Source organism: Lepidochelys kempii, chromosome 10, assembly GCF_965140265.1.
Source record: "Lepidochelys kempii isolate rLepKem1 chromosome 10, rLepKem1.hap2, whole genome shotgun sequence".
In the NCBI taxonomy this organism is placed as follows: domain Eukaryota; kingdom Metazoa; phylum Chordata; order Testudines; family Cheloniidae; genus Lepidochelys; species Lepidochelys kempii.
Genome location: NC_133265.1, coordinates 17,039,068 through 17,054,671, shown reverse-complemented (window position 1 = coordinate 17,054,671; position 15,604 = coordinate 17,039,068). Strand labels below are relative to the sequence as shown.

Here is a 15,604-nt window from a genome sequence, read left to right as displayed (position 1 = left end):
TGTCACGAAAGCTCTTGAAGAAACTATGCTGCCAAAGATTCTTCAACTGGGGCTCTGAGAAAACTATAATGTTTAGGGTTACCATATTTGAACATTCAAAAAAGAGGGCGCTCCATGGGGGGGAGGGTATTTGCTCGCGCCCCTCCTGCCCCGGCCCAACTCTACCCCTTCCCCAAAGTCCCCACTCCAATTCCGCCCCCTCCCTGCCCCGTTGGACCCCTTCCCCAAATCCCTGCCCTGGCCCCGCCTCCTCCCCTGGGTGCACCGTGTTCCCCCCCTCTCCTCTCCCTCCCAGCCACGCGAAACAGCTGTTTTGCAGCGCAAGCATTGGGAGCTAGGGGGAAAAAGCGGGCACTCTCTTGAGTGATCAACATTCACTTTCTTTCTCGAATGATCAACATTCACTCTCTTTCTTGAATGATCAACTCTTCTTTGGGGAAAAATAATAATGGCAAAATCCTGGATGTTTTTAGATGTTTAAAAATTCCTCCTGGACAGCGATTTAAGAACCAAAAAGCCGGACATGTCTGGGAAAATACGGACGTATGGTAACCCTAATAATGTTACTTGAACTTAACCAAACATGTTAGAAAAACTTTGCTAAGTAGCATTGACTCCATTCAATCTTACATTAGGAGATCTACTCTGAAGTTACATGCCACAGTTTCTTAAAATAGCTAAGCAAGAATCTCAGATTTGCTGGTGGCTTTTAAGAAGAAAATTATAAACACAACAGTGAACAGAGAATTAAGCTTGCAACTCTTATTAGCGTTAGCAGAAGCTATGTGCTAAATTAACCATATGTCATGTTAAAAAGTATTCTTCAAGTTTTCAGTCTAAACTTACTTGTGAAGATGCAAATTCAAGTTTTTGCAGACCCACAAGATAACGATTTCTCATCATGTCAACTTCTTGCCTCTTGCTATTTAGTAGAGCCTTAAAGGTGAGAATCAGTTCCAGATAAGATGTTGGTGTTACATAGTTGTGTCTTCGCAGTGTGCTGTAATAGCTGACAGAGAGATCTCTCACACTTTCTTGGAAATATTTGCACATTGACACAACCCTATGGAAAATCTTACATGTTAATATGAATGAAAATGTCTCTTTATATTAATCCTGGCAATTTTGTGTCCTACCAACTGTTTGTTTATTTCTATTAGCATCTAAAACAATGGAGTCAAAGTCTGCTCTTGGTTACTCCAATGTAAATCCAAAATAACTACACAGAAGTCAATGAAATTATATTGGTGTTACTGAGAGCAAAATTTAGCACATTATTTAAAATATACGGAGCTAAATTCTCTTCTCAGAGAGGATTTTCAGAGGTACTGAATATACGTAGTTCACACTAAAGTCAAAGGGAGCTTCAGGTATTGAGCACCAATAAAAATTGGGCCATAAACCCACACAGACCCAAACTGACTATTGTCCTAGGGTGGCTCCCAACTGGGGTACCCACCAGCATCAGGCAGTGGCATCATTGATGTGCTTGCCTCAGTTTCCCCTTCAGTAGTTCCCAGAAATAGTCTAAACAGTCTTTCTGAATATAAATAGCACTTGCAGGGTTAATTTGTTACCAAATAAACCCCTGTGTGTATAAACCATAACAAACCGAGTCCCCAACAGTCTATCAGCGTCCCACCTCATCTCAGTGTCTCCCATCATGCTTACTGCTCAGGTATTGCTCTGGCATCTCTAAGCACATATCACCCCAGCCCTCAGCCCTGTCTGGCCCCAGCTCTCTGGCTCAACAATGTCTGCTGGCTTCCAGGCAATTCCTCCCTCTGCAGATTTTCTAATTTTCCCAGGGGTGCTCGACCCCTGCTTGCCCCAGGCCCCACGCCCACTCCACCCTTTCCCCCAAGCCCCACCACTGTCTCTTCCCACCCTCGTCCCAACCCCGCCCTGCCTCTTCCCACCCTGTTCTTCCCCCTCCCGCAAGCACAGTCTGCCCTCGCTCCGCCCCTCCCCCCAGCTCCTCCTGCATGCCACTGAACAGCTGATCTGCAGTGGGCAGGAGGCACTGGGAGGGAGCGGGGCCCGCTGGCGGGCAGGAGGTACTGGGAGAGGAGTGGGAGGAGCTGATCGGCAGGGCTACGGGTGGGTGCTGAGCACCCACTATTTTTTTCCCATGGGTGCTCCAGCCCTGGGACCCCTCAGGCAGCTCTCACCTGCCCTTTTCCTGACTGAATCCATCTGCACTCTAAGGCAGTTCTGACTCACTAGGTCTATCTCTCCTTGGCTCTTGAGCCCAGGTGTCCCCTTTTAAGCCCCATCTAGGGGTGAACTGACCAGTCTTACAGGGCCAATGTCACCCTGTGAAAACATCAATGGAGTTGCACTCTTGTAACTAAGGGTATGTTGACACTTTGAGCTGAAGCTGATAACCACATCTTCAGCTGAAGTATCACACAGCTGTGATGTTATCCTAATACGATGCTTCAGCTGGAGATGTGGTTATCAGCTTCAGAACTCTCTTGACAAATAAACACATACGCTTTTCGAATTTCATCTTCGAGTTCTACATCCTCCAAAAACTTGTTTGCAACCATTTCCAAAGCATCAGTGGGCCAGGTCTGGAACCAGTCAATGGTGCAGCAGTTTATCAATGAAGGGAACATTCGTAGTCGATTCCGGAATGCATCTCCAATTGGACTCATTGCTGGAAAGAATTCATATTGTTCTTAAATCCACCAACAGTTAAGAGGCAGAAAGATTTACAATAAGACATTGTGTGTTATATACAGACCTAAGACAATGTGTAAATTTTTCTTCACTCTTTCAATAAAGAAGTTGTACATAGCAAGTGGAGTAGCCTCAATTTTCCTGCCTTCCGTCCTCGCTGCAGCCTGCATTTTCTCAACAATGTCAGCCTTCTCATCCGCTGCGAAGATATTAGGCACATCACCTGTATTTAAAAGCATGTTAACATCCTCCACAAATGATTCGTCCTTTATTTGATTGTCACAGAACAAAAAAGACACATTTTTGTTACTGACGCCAGTCTGCATCATGATTCGTTTCACATCCTCCTTCCATTCGTTGTTGCCATAGGACTTTGTGATTTCAATCTGAGAAAGCTCAAAAGCATTCATGAAGGTGGCCAGCTTGGTAGCACTTTGCCGCCCACTCCCACCAATTCCCACCAAAAGCAAATGACCATTGTCCTGTTTCAGTACTCTGCATATCCTTGAGATATGCTCAATGGCAAACTTAAACATGACCAAGGACATTGGTGCCTTGCTGATAGTGTTGTACTCGTCAAGGTAATATTCCATCACGGTTGTCAGTTGCTTTAAGTCTGTGATTTCATCATAGGTTTTTACATCACTGTCTGGTTTAAAGTAGTCTCCAAAGAAGAGGCTGCGGATATTATTATCGGTGATCTTGCCAGTAGGCGACAGATGACTCAGTACCTATGCAAAAGACAAGATTCAGCTGATAATTCAGATTCTGTTTTTTCTCTAAAGAAATACTCATCCATATCCACATAGTAGTAGGTCCTACTGCTGTGGAAATGCTATCTTCCAGCTGTTCCAATGTATTATTTTAGACCAAAAAAACCAAAACAATGTATGCTGAAATGGTGTTTTTCAGATATGCATACCTCAAAATATGGGTATTCTGATTTCACTGTCTAGTATATGGCCAAGTTTCCAAAAAGCCTAATAATACACCCACAGCATGTATGGAACCTTCCAAATACGCATAAATCAAATAAAAGCATGGCTAACTACCTCAGCCCCAATCCTGCCAGTTACTCATTCCAAGTGACCTCCTGCCCCTGGAGAGAGCCCCACTGAAGTCAGGAGTCCACCTGCAAAGAGTAATTTGCAGGATGAGACCCCTAACTTGCATTTGCAAATGCACAATATACAAATAGATGCACCCGCAAATATTGTGGGTGCACCAATGGAGATGGTTCAAATTTTTTTCTAATATTGCTACAGTATATCTGAAATGTTGAATTGGTTTTGTAAATCTGTCAGTCCCATCTACCTGTCCAAACCATTCTCAGTGTATAAGCCAGCGTACCTTATCAACGCTCTGCTTGAAGTTATTTGATGTTGTTTCTTTTACCATATTAAAGAACATCTCCCTGTCGTCACTGTCAATTAAGCGGTCATAGAAAACTCGATAAACTTCATGGATCCAAAGTCTGATCAGCTTATCCCCATCCTGTAAAAGCAGATATAAATGAACAGATCAATATTTAAAGGGCAGGACTTGTTTCATAACAAAGGAGTCAGATCTCCATTTGAGGCCTGATCCACCTCTCACTGAAGTCAATGGGAATCTTTGAGTTGTGAGAGTGCAAGCAAATGGGTCAGCTGGCTTCCTCAATACATAATGACTGTGTCATATCTTTCCTGCCAATACAGTCTTGACCTCTGCTCATAAAGCACTTAACTATTGTTACATCAAGGGTGTTTATCTTTGGGGCACTTTATGATGATTTTTCATATTCTAGAATAATATCAGTGGCAATGAACAAAGGACATGTGACTCATGACATGGGTGCTTAGGAGCAATCCTTCCATATAGCGATAAACAATGGGGGTGAAATCCAGGTCCCACTGAAGGCAGCTTCATCCTGAGTACACTCTCATCTCAAGGAATAAGGATTAACATGCATAACTCCCACCCCTGTAATAACATTAACAAAGGTCCCCACCCCTTAAACACCCCTCCTGCCCCAATAGGCTTGCCCCTTGCATGCCCACTATATCAAAGCTGGCACAGAGATCCTCAGAGGACAGCCTGCAGCTGCCTTCCTCATTTTCTGCACCAGAAGAATTCTCCCCTGGATAAATCAAGGGTTTTTATGGCCACTTTATGCCACTCCAGCCCTTTTATCCAGTGTAAAAGGATGACAATGTTCCCCAACTTGCTTAATAGCTTTGTTTGGCTTTTTTATATTACATAGAAACTTCCATCATCAGTTAATAGCAAGATACATTTTTGGGGGCCAAGCCATTCAACCCCTTTGTGGCATCGGTTCCCTCATCTGTAAAATGGGAATAATAATCCTTTTCTCCCTTCTCCTTTTGTCTTGTCTATTTAGGTAGCAAGTTCAGGGGCAGGAACTGTCTCCTACTATGAATATTACAGGGCCTAACACCTCAGGGCCCTGATCTAGCAGTTACTGTAATACAAGCAAATAAATAAATAATAATAATAATAACAATATCTGAATATGTTTTTCTTCATCAAGAGGGAGGAGGAAAATGCATAGCAAAATATTCAGGCCCAATCCTGCTCTCAGTTAAATGCATGCAAACCCATTAAAATTACAGTGCATGTTAGTGAAGAGAATTTAGCTTTAATACTTTATTTTTTTAACTATCGTTTTTATGAACACAGTTAAACAGCAGCCTACTTGTAAATGGGTGTGTGGACACAGCAGCACTCCTCTAACAACACGGGAGAAATCACGAAGATTAAAGACGTAATGGGATTTTGAAGGCGTTGGAAGAAAATTCTCGACAGCCATTTTATAAATAGTCATTGTAGCTTGGATCATCATCTTGCCAAGCCTTAAAAAATAAATAAATAAAAAGAAGAGAAAGGTGAATTTAATTGTGAGGCACGCAAATGAAAGATTTGAGACAATATGTTCTCTGTAAAATAGTCTCGGGAAACATATCACCATTACCTTGTAAATACAGCTTCAAATCCTTTGCTGAAATGCCAGTCAACAATTGAAGAGAAAATCTTGGTTAAAATGTCATCATCAAAAGCGTTGATGGAAATAATATTCAAGTGTCGTGTGAAACGCCCTGTAATACACAGTGAATGACACAGTCATGTCCAGCACTGCACAACACTCTTTCCACCTTAAACCTATCATTTGTCTAGCAGTGACCATCTTATTAGCAATACAATCAAGCTGTACAATTTGGATCTGGATCTGGTTCCAGGGTTTTCTTTCAGGCACATTTCTACACCTTAATAAAATGACACTATCACTAGATGAGACTGATATGAGATTATAAACTGGGTTATATTTTGCTTCAGTACTGTGCATAGCTCTTAAAAGAATGTCAGTGTTTAACATGAAGGGCCTGCTTCTCATTTAAACTAAGGCTGCTTTTATACTGCTGTCAATCTGGGCTCAGATCGGACTGCATGTAGCAGCACAGCGTACTGATACATCTCTCAAGCAGCGATATTGATCTCCTGAATCAAAGCTTTCATAAAAACAAAACAATACGAAAAAGTAATGCCTTACCTACACTTAAAAGTTTTGCTGCTTTTAAGTATACCAGTACAATGAATGCAGGCCCATCCACCCCAGTGTAGACGCAGTTATATCTGTATAGAAGTGCTTATATTAGTACAACTTATTCCGGTTCTGCAAAGTGAAATAAACTGTAGCAGCATAGAGTACCTTATACCAGTATAACTGCGTTTTCACTAGGGCTTTCAGCAGCGTACTAAAGTCAACAAAAAATTACACTCCTACTGGTGAAACTTTTCACGTGTAGACCAGTCCTCAAACTCTCAGGCCTTGTCTTCTCTAAGAAAAAGGCTGTGACAATCAGGATCCAGACACCACAAGGGGAGACCAAAAGGCTTAAACCCACCAAATGAGATACGTATACAGACCATGGTTATCATAGGTGCTGACTCCGTGGGTGCTCCAGCCCTGGAGCACCCACGGAGAAAAATTAGTGGGTGCTCAGCACACACCAGCAGCAAAGCTCCACCCTCTCTCCCTTGCCCCCCAGTATCTCTCCCCCACTGGTGGCCCCGCTGATCACTCCTCCCCTTCCCTCCCAGTGCCTCCTGCCTGACACAAACAGCTGTTTCGCGGTGTGCAGGTCGGCTCCGGGAGGGAGTGGGAGGAACAGGGATGGGGCACACTCGGGGGAGGGGACAGAAAGAGGCGGGGAAGAGGCAGGGCAGGGACTTGGGGAAGGGGTAGAGTGGGGGCGGGGCCTGGGGCGGATGGGGGCGGCGGGAATCGAGCACCCACCAGGTAGAGGGGAAGTTAGCACCTATGATGGTTATGAATTTATGAATTTATGTAACTGTGCTCATAAACTGTGGTGCAATTTCAGCTCTATCTCCCAGTAGGGCAGGGAGCAGTCAGGCAGGTAGAGACACCTCCCGAACCGGTTGTTTACACAAAACTGGCTTCAAGTAACTCCATTGTCCAGTCCAGGAAAAGAAAATGGTGGACTGTTGGGGTTAATGGAAGGATATGGATGCAACTCTACATAAAAAAGAACATTCCGGCTCCAAACATCAAGTCAGGAAGGCGTATCCCCATTCCGAATTACCATGACTCACCATGGACTGAGGGGGGGGGAGGAAAAAGCCCTTTTCAAAGCAGGCTTGGAACTGAGGGATTTCCTCCCACCTATGGCTAGGGGGTACATTGTTTTAAGGCATTGTTGGGGGAGGGATAGCTCAGTGGCTTGAGCATTGGCTTGCTAAACCCAGGGTTGTGAGTTCAATCCTTGAGGGGGGCCATTTAGGGATCTGGGGCAAAAATTGGGGATTGGTCCTGCTTTGAGCAAGGGGTTGGACTAGATGACCTCCTGAGGTCCCTTCCAATCCTGATATTCTATGATTCTATACCTTGGGGGAGCACCCTGTAAACGCCATGTTCCTCTATGAATAGGTGACTCTTATTAAAAAAGGAATTTTATCTAACAGGAAAGTGCAAAGCCAGAGGCTGTGTCTCTGTTTGGTTTCTGTGTCACTCGTATATGTTTCCTTTCCCCTTACTATTCCATCTTGGAATCTGCAGTTTTTCTATTAAATACACTTTTTGTATATTTTAATCCCAAACAGCTCTCTGGTGTACAAACTCTGTGGAGTGTGTATGCCAAAGTGAGTTGATAACTTGAGGTGGGGGGGAGGGCTAATTTCATGCCTTGAAGTTCAGAGTTGAGGAACCAGAGGGGAACGGTCAGAGTGTCTGCTAATTAAGAACTCAGGGAGGACGTATCTGGGGAGACTCAGGACTTGGAAGGGAAGATGTCACCCGTAAAGAGTAACTGGGTTGGTCAGAGCCGGGATGAGACCTTGTGCTTGTGGGATCTGAACCATAGCCGCACAGAACCAAGACCAGGCAAGGTTACAGGGAAGATGGTGACAGAACCCCTTGCTGGTCTGGGTGGACCCCAAAACATCACAAAGGCATGTTCTTACCTCATGGTAACTAAGGGTATATGTAGCCAAACAGCCAGCCCCCTCCCCCTCAGACCAGCATTGCTGGAAACACAGGAGGAAGCAGGAACAGGGCACTTAACATATATTCCAGCACAGCCTTTGAAGCTGTGAAAGCACAGGTGTGCTGCTACAATGTGCCTCTGGGAGCAGATACAAGGATTAAGCTCACAGCAGGCAGAGGCCCTGTGACAGACATGGCTCTTAGCCCCAACTAAATAGCGTGATGCACACACACCAACATCCTAGGTGGGAAAATATTTACCCTGATAAAAGAAATGCCCAGTAGTCGAAACTTATTGTTTCTCTCCTTTGCAAGTGTAAACTACTCTTGCGAAAGCTGGCGTCACCCAGACAGACCAGCCTCAATTTGGCATAAGAAAGGAGAAAGAGAATAAAGGAGTACAGAGGTATAAGTAGGGGACCTACAGCACCATGATTTTTGAGTGCTTTTCACTATCTATCTGCTGGTCAGATAAGTGACAGCCTCCCAAGGCTTCTGCAGCTAAGAGGGTCCCTACGCCTTGTCCCTTATTCGTCTTTCCGCGGAATTGAGTGACCGATCCTGGCTTGGCACCGCTGGAATCGAGAGATGCAAGGAGGGTAAGAAGCACCCACACCTGATCTCCTATCTTTAGTGTACACATATTTTGAAATAGAGCTCTATATTTTGTTTTCTTTCTTTGGGATTGTGGCTTCAGTTTTGTAACTTGTTTGTGTGTGTAACATCTCTACATTTAAATAAGTAGGCACTAGCAATTTTGTAACCACATGATTAGAATCTAGCTTAATAAATTTTGGTAACCATTTATGCATAAGCCTGACTTGTTTTCTCTGGTTTACTGTAAAGCAGCCAACACAATTAAAGAACCTCAGCTGTTTTGGCTCTAAAGCCTGGCCATTAGGTGAGAGTACTAAGAGCCTAGCGTTGAGTTGTGCCGCCTCCACGGGGCAAACTCTTGGGGCACCTGTCAGTCAATCCTGGCTGCCCGCTGCGAAGGAGCTCTGAGCTCTAGCAGTTAAAGTCACGGGTGTGGAGAGGCTCTTAGTGCTGCCATTGGGGCACCTGTCAGTCAGTATTGACTGCCCGCTGCGAAGGAGCTCTGAGCTCTAGCAGTTAAAGTCACGGGTGGTTAGGACCTTGGGGCATCCGTCAGCCTAGCCCGGGCTGCCCGCCGCGAAGGGACAGTGCGTCCTAGCGGTTAAAGTCATGGATGGTATAAACGGGCATAGCTGGCACCTCACCAAACATCCTTGGCCGTCGGCTAACAGAAATTGGCGTCACGAACAGGATTGTGATATAGGCTGCACTACAGTAACACAATGAAACCAGTCATGATAAACACCACAGAATTCCCTGAGCTAGAGAAAAGTTTGACCCAAGAAGGATGGGGAAATCCCCTGTGGAGCAAAGAACTGCTGGAGAAATATTGGGGAAAACCAGCAGAGATCTGGCAGCATTTCTGTAACTGGAGAACTGCCTGCAAGATGAAGAAAGGGAAAGGAAAAGGTGCTTGTATATGGCTGCTTACTAACATTTGGCAAGCTGCCTGTAAGGATTATCATAGTCTGTCAATAGAATTTAATAGGCTGCAACAGGAAAGGGACACACTGCGCCAGGAATGCCAGAATTTAGATACCAGAGTAAGAACACTGAATAGGGATATGGAACATCTTCAGAAAAGATTACTTCCCTTAATTGAGAAAGAAGGGATAGAACGAAGGGAAAAGCTGGAGACTAAAACACGCAGTATCAACCGGGCTAAAGTTGAGACTGCTCTCTGGCTAGACCCTGAGGAATGGGATGGAGACATTTGGGATTCAGCAGATGAGTCCCCCTCCTCTGAGGAGGAAGGTCCCTCTGTAAAATTAAGACCAGCTATCACACATCACAAATCAGAAGAACATGAGGAAAATTTGAGTGGGGCAGAGCTGGATGAAGAAGGGGATGACAATTATCCATCCACCTCTTCAAAAACAAAGAAGGGAGGTAAAAAGGGAAAAGGGAGTAAAGCTCCAACACACTTTACCAAAATTACCACCCGCCAATATACTCCCATGGAGTTAAAAACAATCCAGGGAGATTTTGCTAAAAAGCCTGAGGAAGGTATAATAGAGTGGCTGGTCCGCCTCTGGGACACTGGGGGTGGATATATACGCCTGACAGCCCAAGAAACTGAGCGCCTTAACTTAGGTGCAGGAATATTCCTGGAACACTCAGAGGGGAACACCCCTAAAACACTTTGGTCTCTGGCTTGTCAATGGGCAAGAGGAATTTACCCAGCAGACCGAGATGAACCCACAGTAATGCACTGGACCAACATAGATGAGGTAAAAACAGCTCTATTATCTGTGGCTGTCATTAGCATGCTTGGCCAAAACCCTCAAGAGTTAGCCTATGAAAGCCCATGGGAGGATCAGGTAGATGTAGATGATCTCAGACCCCTGCTTAAGGGAGTTCCGAGTAACCACAGGGCTATGGCACTGTCCCTTAGATCAGAAGCTGCAGCACATAACAGTATCTTTCGGGCACTGCTAAACCTTCTGGTGTCATACTTTAGAGAATTCGGAGACATCAGAGCACTGACAGGCAAAGCTAAGATGCGTTCCCTTCAGGGAAACAAGGGGGCACCATCTAAAGGACATAAAAACAAGCGAGAGCCAACCCAGGAGGAAAAGGAGCTTAGAGCCAAGTTGTGGAGACAATGTCTGGCTTTAGGTTATCCCAGAGATGTGATAAATGGACTGCCCACAGAGCGGCTAAAATTATTCACCACCTTTAAAAGAGCTGACTGGGAGACAACTAATGCTACTCCCAGTGCACCTCTGCAGCTCTCTCCTCTTTCCCCACCTGCAGACACCCGGTATACTCCATTGCTGCAGCAACTACAAGAGTTACCAGAGCAGGGAAACTAGCTTGCGGGGGTCAATCTCCTCTCCTAATAAACCAGCTTAAATCCAAAGAGGAGAAAACAACAGCAAAAGACCCCCGGATACATGTAACTGTAAATGACAAACACATTATTCCTTTCTTAATGGACACAGGGGCTCAAAGGTCCATGATTAAGCGAGAAAGTTTTCAGGGCTCGCCACCTACTGGCGGAAAACAGGTACTTGTTACAGGGGTAAATGGCAGTACCATAACTTACCCATTAGTTAAGATAAAACTGGATATCCCCTTGCAACCCCACCATCAGCCCCGAAAATATGAGGTGATTTTGGGCAATGCCAACATACTGGGCATGGACGTTTTAAGAGGAAAGAAGGGAAGGATTAATGGGGAAAGATGGGCTTTTGGAGTCAGTTCTGTTCCTCATGCCACCCACCTGGAAGAGGAAAGCCCTCCCCACTATTCTGTAAACTTACTTAGCAGCGCGCCTGCTCTCCCGCCCTCAACAGTAACAAACACAAAGCAGTATAATGCCCCAGCTGAGGCCATAAGCCCTGTTACTGACCTGATCAAAGATTTGGAACAGCGAGGAATTTTAATTCGTACCCACTCTCGCTTTAATTCTCCTGTGTGGCCCATCAAGAAACCAAATGGCAAATGGAGACTCACTATAGACTATAGGAAGTTAAACAGTAACACTGGACCATTAACTGCAGCAGTCCCTAGCATAACAGATATTGTAAACACCATACAAACCTGGGATAAACCCTGGCTAGCAGTATTAGATGTAAAGGACATGTTCTTCATGGTCCCTTTGCAACCAGCTGACCAGGAAAGATTTGCTTTTACTTGGAAAGGTGTACAATACACTTTTACCCGAATGCCACAAGGGTTTAAACACTCACCCACTATTTGCCATGGGGCACTGGCAAAGGTCCTAGATGACCTTATCCTGCCACCCAATGTACAAACTGTGCAATACATTGATGACATCTTAATAGGTGGGAAAACCTCAGAAGAGGTACAGGAGGCTATGAATCAAATCAAAGGAGCACTAGAAGCCCTTAATTTAGAGTTACCAGCTGAGAAATGCCAAGGTCCCTCCCAAGAGATAAAATTCTTAGGTACTGTATGGATGGGGAGGTAGGAGGTCTGTGCCTAATGACACTGTGCAAGAGCTAAATCAGGCACCCTCCCCTGAAAGTAAAGATCAATTGAGACAGATTTTGGGAACCCTCGGGTTTTGGAGAAAACATGTACCTGGCTTTGCCATTATAGCCAGACCATTGTACAATTTGTTAAAGAAAAGTGCTGCCTGGGAATGGGCTCCTGCCCATGAGGAAGCTCTCAGGCAACTGGTAGGGGAGATACACACCTATCAGGCTCTGGGTCCCATACATCCTGAAGCCCCATTCCATTTGTACCTAACTGTGGGAGCCACTGGAATGTCTTATGCTCTCTGGCAAGAAAGTGACACTGCTCCCAGACGACCAATTCAGTTTGGTTCCAAGTCATGGCAAGGGTCACAGGCTAACTACACGCCTTATGAGAAGGTGCTTCTGGCAGCTTACACAGCCTTGAGAGAAACTGAGGAATTAACTCAGGATAAGGACATCACAATTCACACTCCTCTTCCAATCATTAAACCTATATTGGAAGGGAAAGAGTTACCACCTGGTGTAGCACAAAAGATGACTATCCAAAGATGGGCACTTTACATACACCACAGGGTAGGGAGTGCAGACACTGCACAAAACCCCACTATGATTCAGGAATCCCTATGGAAAGTAGGAATGCCTGATGAATACCGCCTGCCTCCACAGCAGTCTCCCATTAAGGATGCTGCCCCATTTGATCCTTCTAAGCCTGAGGGAGTATGGTTCACTGATGGCAGTGCCAGGCTGGTCAAAGGAAAATGGAAGGGAAAAGCTGCAGCAGTGCCTGCAGACACCTCTGCAGCACCCCTAACTGCTGAAATTGATGGGTCAGCACAACTTGCAGAATTGGCTGCAATTAAACTGGCCTGTGAAGCAGGAGCCACCGCAGTATATACGGACTCCTATGCGGTATGGGCAGGTGCCACTCAGTGGATCACTAACTGGAAAAATAACCACTGGGAAATAGGAGGTAAACCAGTCTGGGGACTGGAATACTGGAAGTGGTTATATCAGCATGCCCTGCAACAACCCCTGTCTATAGGACATGTCTCAGCTCATCAGAGGAATAATACCCCAGCTGCACAGTTAAACAATTTAGCTGATGCAGCTGCCCAGCTCTTTACCACACAAGTAGAATGGGAACGCTTATATTCATGGTTACATGATAATTTAGGACACACAGGAAGTGATGAGTTAGTGCGGCAAGCACATATCAGGGGGTGGCCTATCACCCACAGACAGGCTAGAGACCTGGTACAAGCCTGCGCTATTTGTGCTGAGACTAGAAAACATATAGCAGAAGGACAAAGGTTTGCCAGGCTAAGAGATGGAAAAACACTATGGGCAACCTGGCAGGTCGACTATGTCGGACCACTGCCCACTACAAGGCAGAGGTGGAAATACATCTTGACTGGGGTAGAAATTGTTTCAGGGATTGGTTTTGCATATCCAACCCGATTGGCAACAGGGTTGTCCACAGTTATGGGACTAAACCGCTTAACAGCAATTGTCCCAATGCCTCAAGAAATCCAATCAGATAATGGTTCGCATTTTAAGAATAAACTTGTAAGGGAATGGACCCTTAACCATGGAGTCCAATGGACCTTCCACCTTCCATATCGACCTCAATCTAATGGCATGGTCGAGCGCTGGAATGGGTTTCTAAAGAATCACTTGAAGCCTACTGATGGCACATGGGGAGACAGACTGGACGAAGTGGTGCAGAGATTAAACAACAGACAGACTCCTACAGGAAGTCCAATCAGCAGGGGATTCTTCCCTACAGGGAAAGCTATCTCCCCTGCCAGAACACCACTGCACAGTTCCAAGTATGCTCCCGGAGATACTGTTGTGATTAAACACCCAGCCCTGGGAACCTTTACCTGCATTTTGCACGCCTATAAAGAGAAAGGTGTATGGAGTGCCTTAAATGCTGATAAAAGGCTAATAACCATTACAGAGGCTTGGATCGCATCCAAGACCGGCTGACCATGTGATTTATTGCAGGAATGGTCCCATGGTTCCGAGCAACCTGCCAGCTAAACTGTCAGCAAAATGGATCATGCAGCAGACCTGTTTGATCACTAGAGACTACTATGGACTGTTGATATATTTGCCATTACTTATAATAGCAGGTGTAATTTTTGCTTTTGGTTTTAAAATAAGTTTTTTTAGCTACAACACGACCCACCAGAGATATGTTCCTGCAAGCCCTCATGATCCTTCTGTTGGCTCCAGTCACCTTGGCAATACCAGAACATCCTCTTCGGGGAGCAATCCAAACCATCGCCTCAGCTGCTGGTGCTACAAATTGCTGGATGTGCACCTTGCTAGATTCAACCAATGGACTGGGAATTGAATTTGTACCACTACATGCAGTGGCTGAGAATGGACAAACCTCATGGATGCAATGGTTAGCTCAACACTTGGGATTCTCCCTCTCCCCGTTTTTACATTCGGTTGTGAATACTGTTTTAACCATTTTAATTATTGTAATTGTTTTTTGTGTAACTTTATGTATTATGAAGCGTTTGATTCACACTGCTCTTTCCTCCACGCAAATCAGATACCTAGAGCTAAAAAGGGATCCTAACCAATTCCGCGAACCCTCATCCTCTAATTTGGTTGTTGGGTATTTCTAGATTTCCTCAAGGAGGGCAAGAGGTGCTGGCATCACCGCCACCTTGCAATCTGGGATGTAGTGTGGTGCATCAGGGGGTGGAATGTAGCCAGACAGCCAGCCCCCCCCCCCCCCCCCTCTCAGACCAGCATTGCTGGAAAAACAGGAGGAAGCAGGAACAGGGCACTTAACATATATTCCAGCACAGCCTTTGAAGCTGTGAAAGCACAGGTGTGCTGCTACAATGTGCCTCTGGGAGCAGATACAAGGATTAAGCTCACAGCAGGCAGAGGCCCTGTGACAGACATGGCTCTTAGCCCCAACTAAATAGCGTGATGCACACACACCAACATCCTAGGTGGGAAAATATTTACCCTGATAAAAGAAATGCCCAGTAGTCGAAACTTATTGTTTCTCTCCTTTGCAAGTGTAAACTACTCTTGCGAAAGCTGGCGTCACCCAGACAGACCAGCCTCAATTTGGCATAAGAAAGGAGAAAGAGAATAAAGGAGTACAGAGGTATAAGTAGGGGACCTACAGCACCATGATTTTTGAGTGCTTTTCACTATCTATCTGCTGGTCAGATAAGTGACAGCCTCCCAAGGCTTCTGCAGCTAAGAGGGTCCCTACGCCTTGTCCCTTATTCGTCTTTCCGTGGAATTGAGTGACCGATCCTGGCTTGGCACCGCTGGAATCGAGAGATGCAAGGAGGGTAAGAAGCACCCACACCTGATCTCCTATCTTTAGTGTACAAAT

At 45.3% G+C, this 15,604-nt stretch overlaps 1 protein-coding gene across 1 annotated transcript in view; it reads right to left on the bottom strand.

Moving 5' to 3' along the window:
* DNAH3 (dynein axonemal heavy chain 3) overlaps positions 1-15,604 on the bottom strand; it is a 107,556-nt gene that overhangs the window by 16,641 nt on the left and 75,311 nt on the right. The window contains exons 45-50 of the mRNA XM_073362223.1: positions 5,657-5,780; positions 5,381-5,537; positions 4,036-4,179; positions 2,750-3,416; positions 2,497-2,662; positions 847-1,063 (exon numbers count right to left, since the gene is read on the bottom strand). Of these exons, the coding sequence (XP_073218324.1) occupies positions 847-1,063; positions 2,497-2,662; positions 2,750-3,416; positions 4,036-4,179; positions 5,381-5,537; positions 5,657-5,780 (1,475 nt within the window). The remainder of the gene's footprint in view (positions 1-846; positions 1,064-2,496; positions 2,663-2,749; positions 3,417-4,035; positions 4,180-5,380; positions 5,538-5,656; positions 5,781-15,604) is intronic.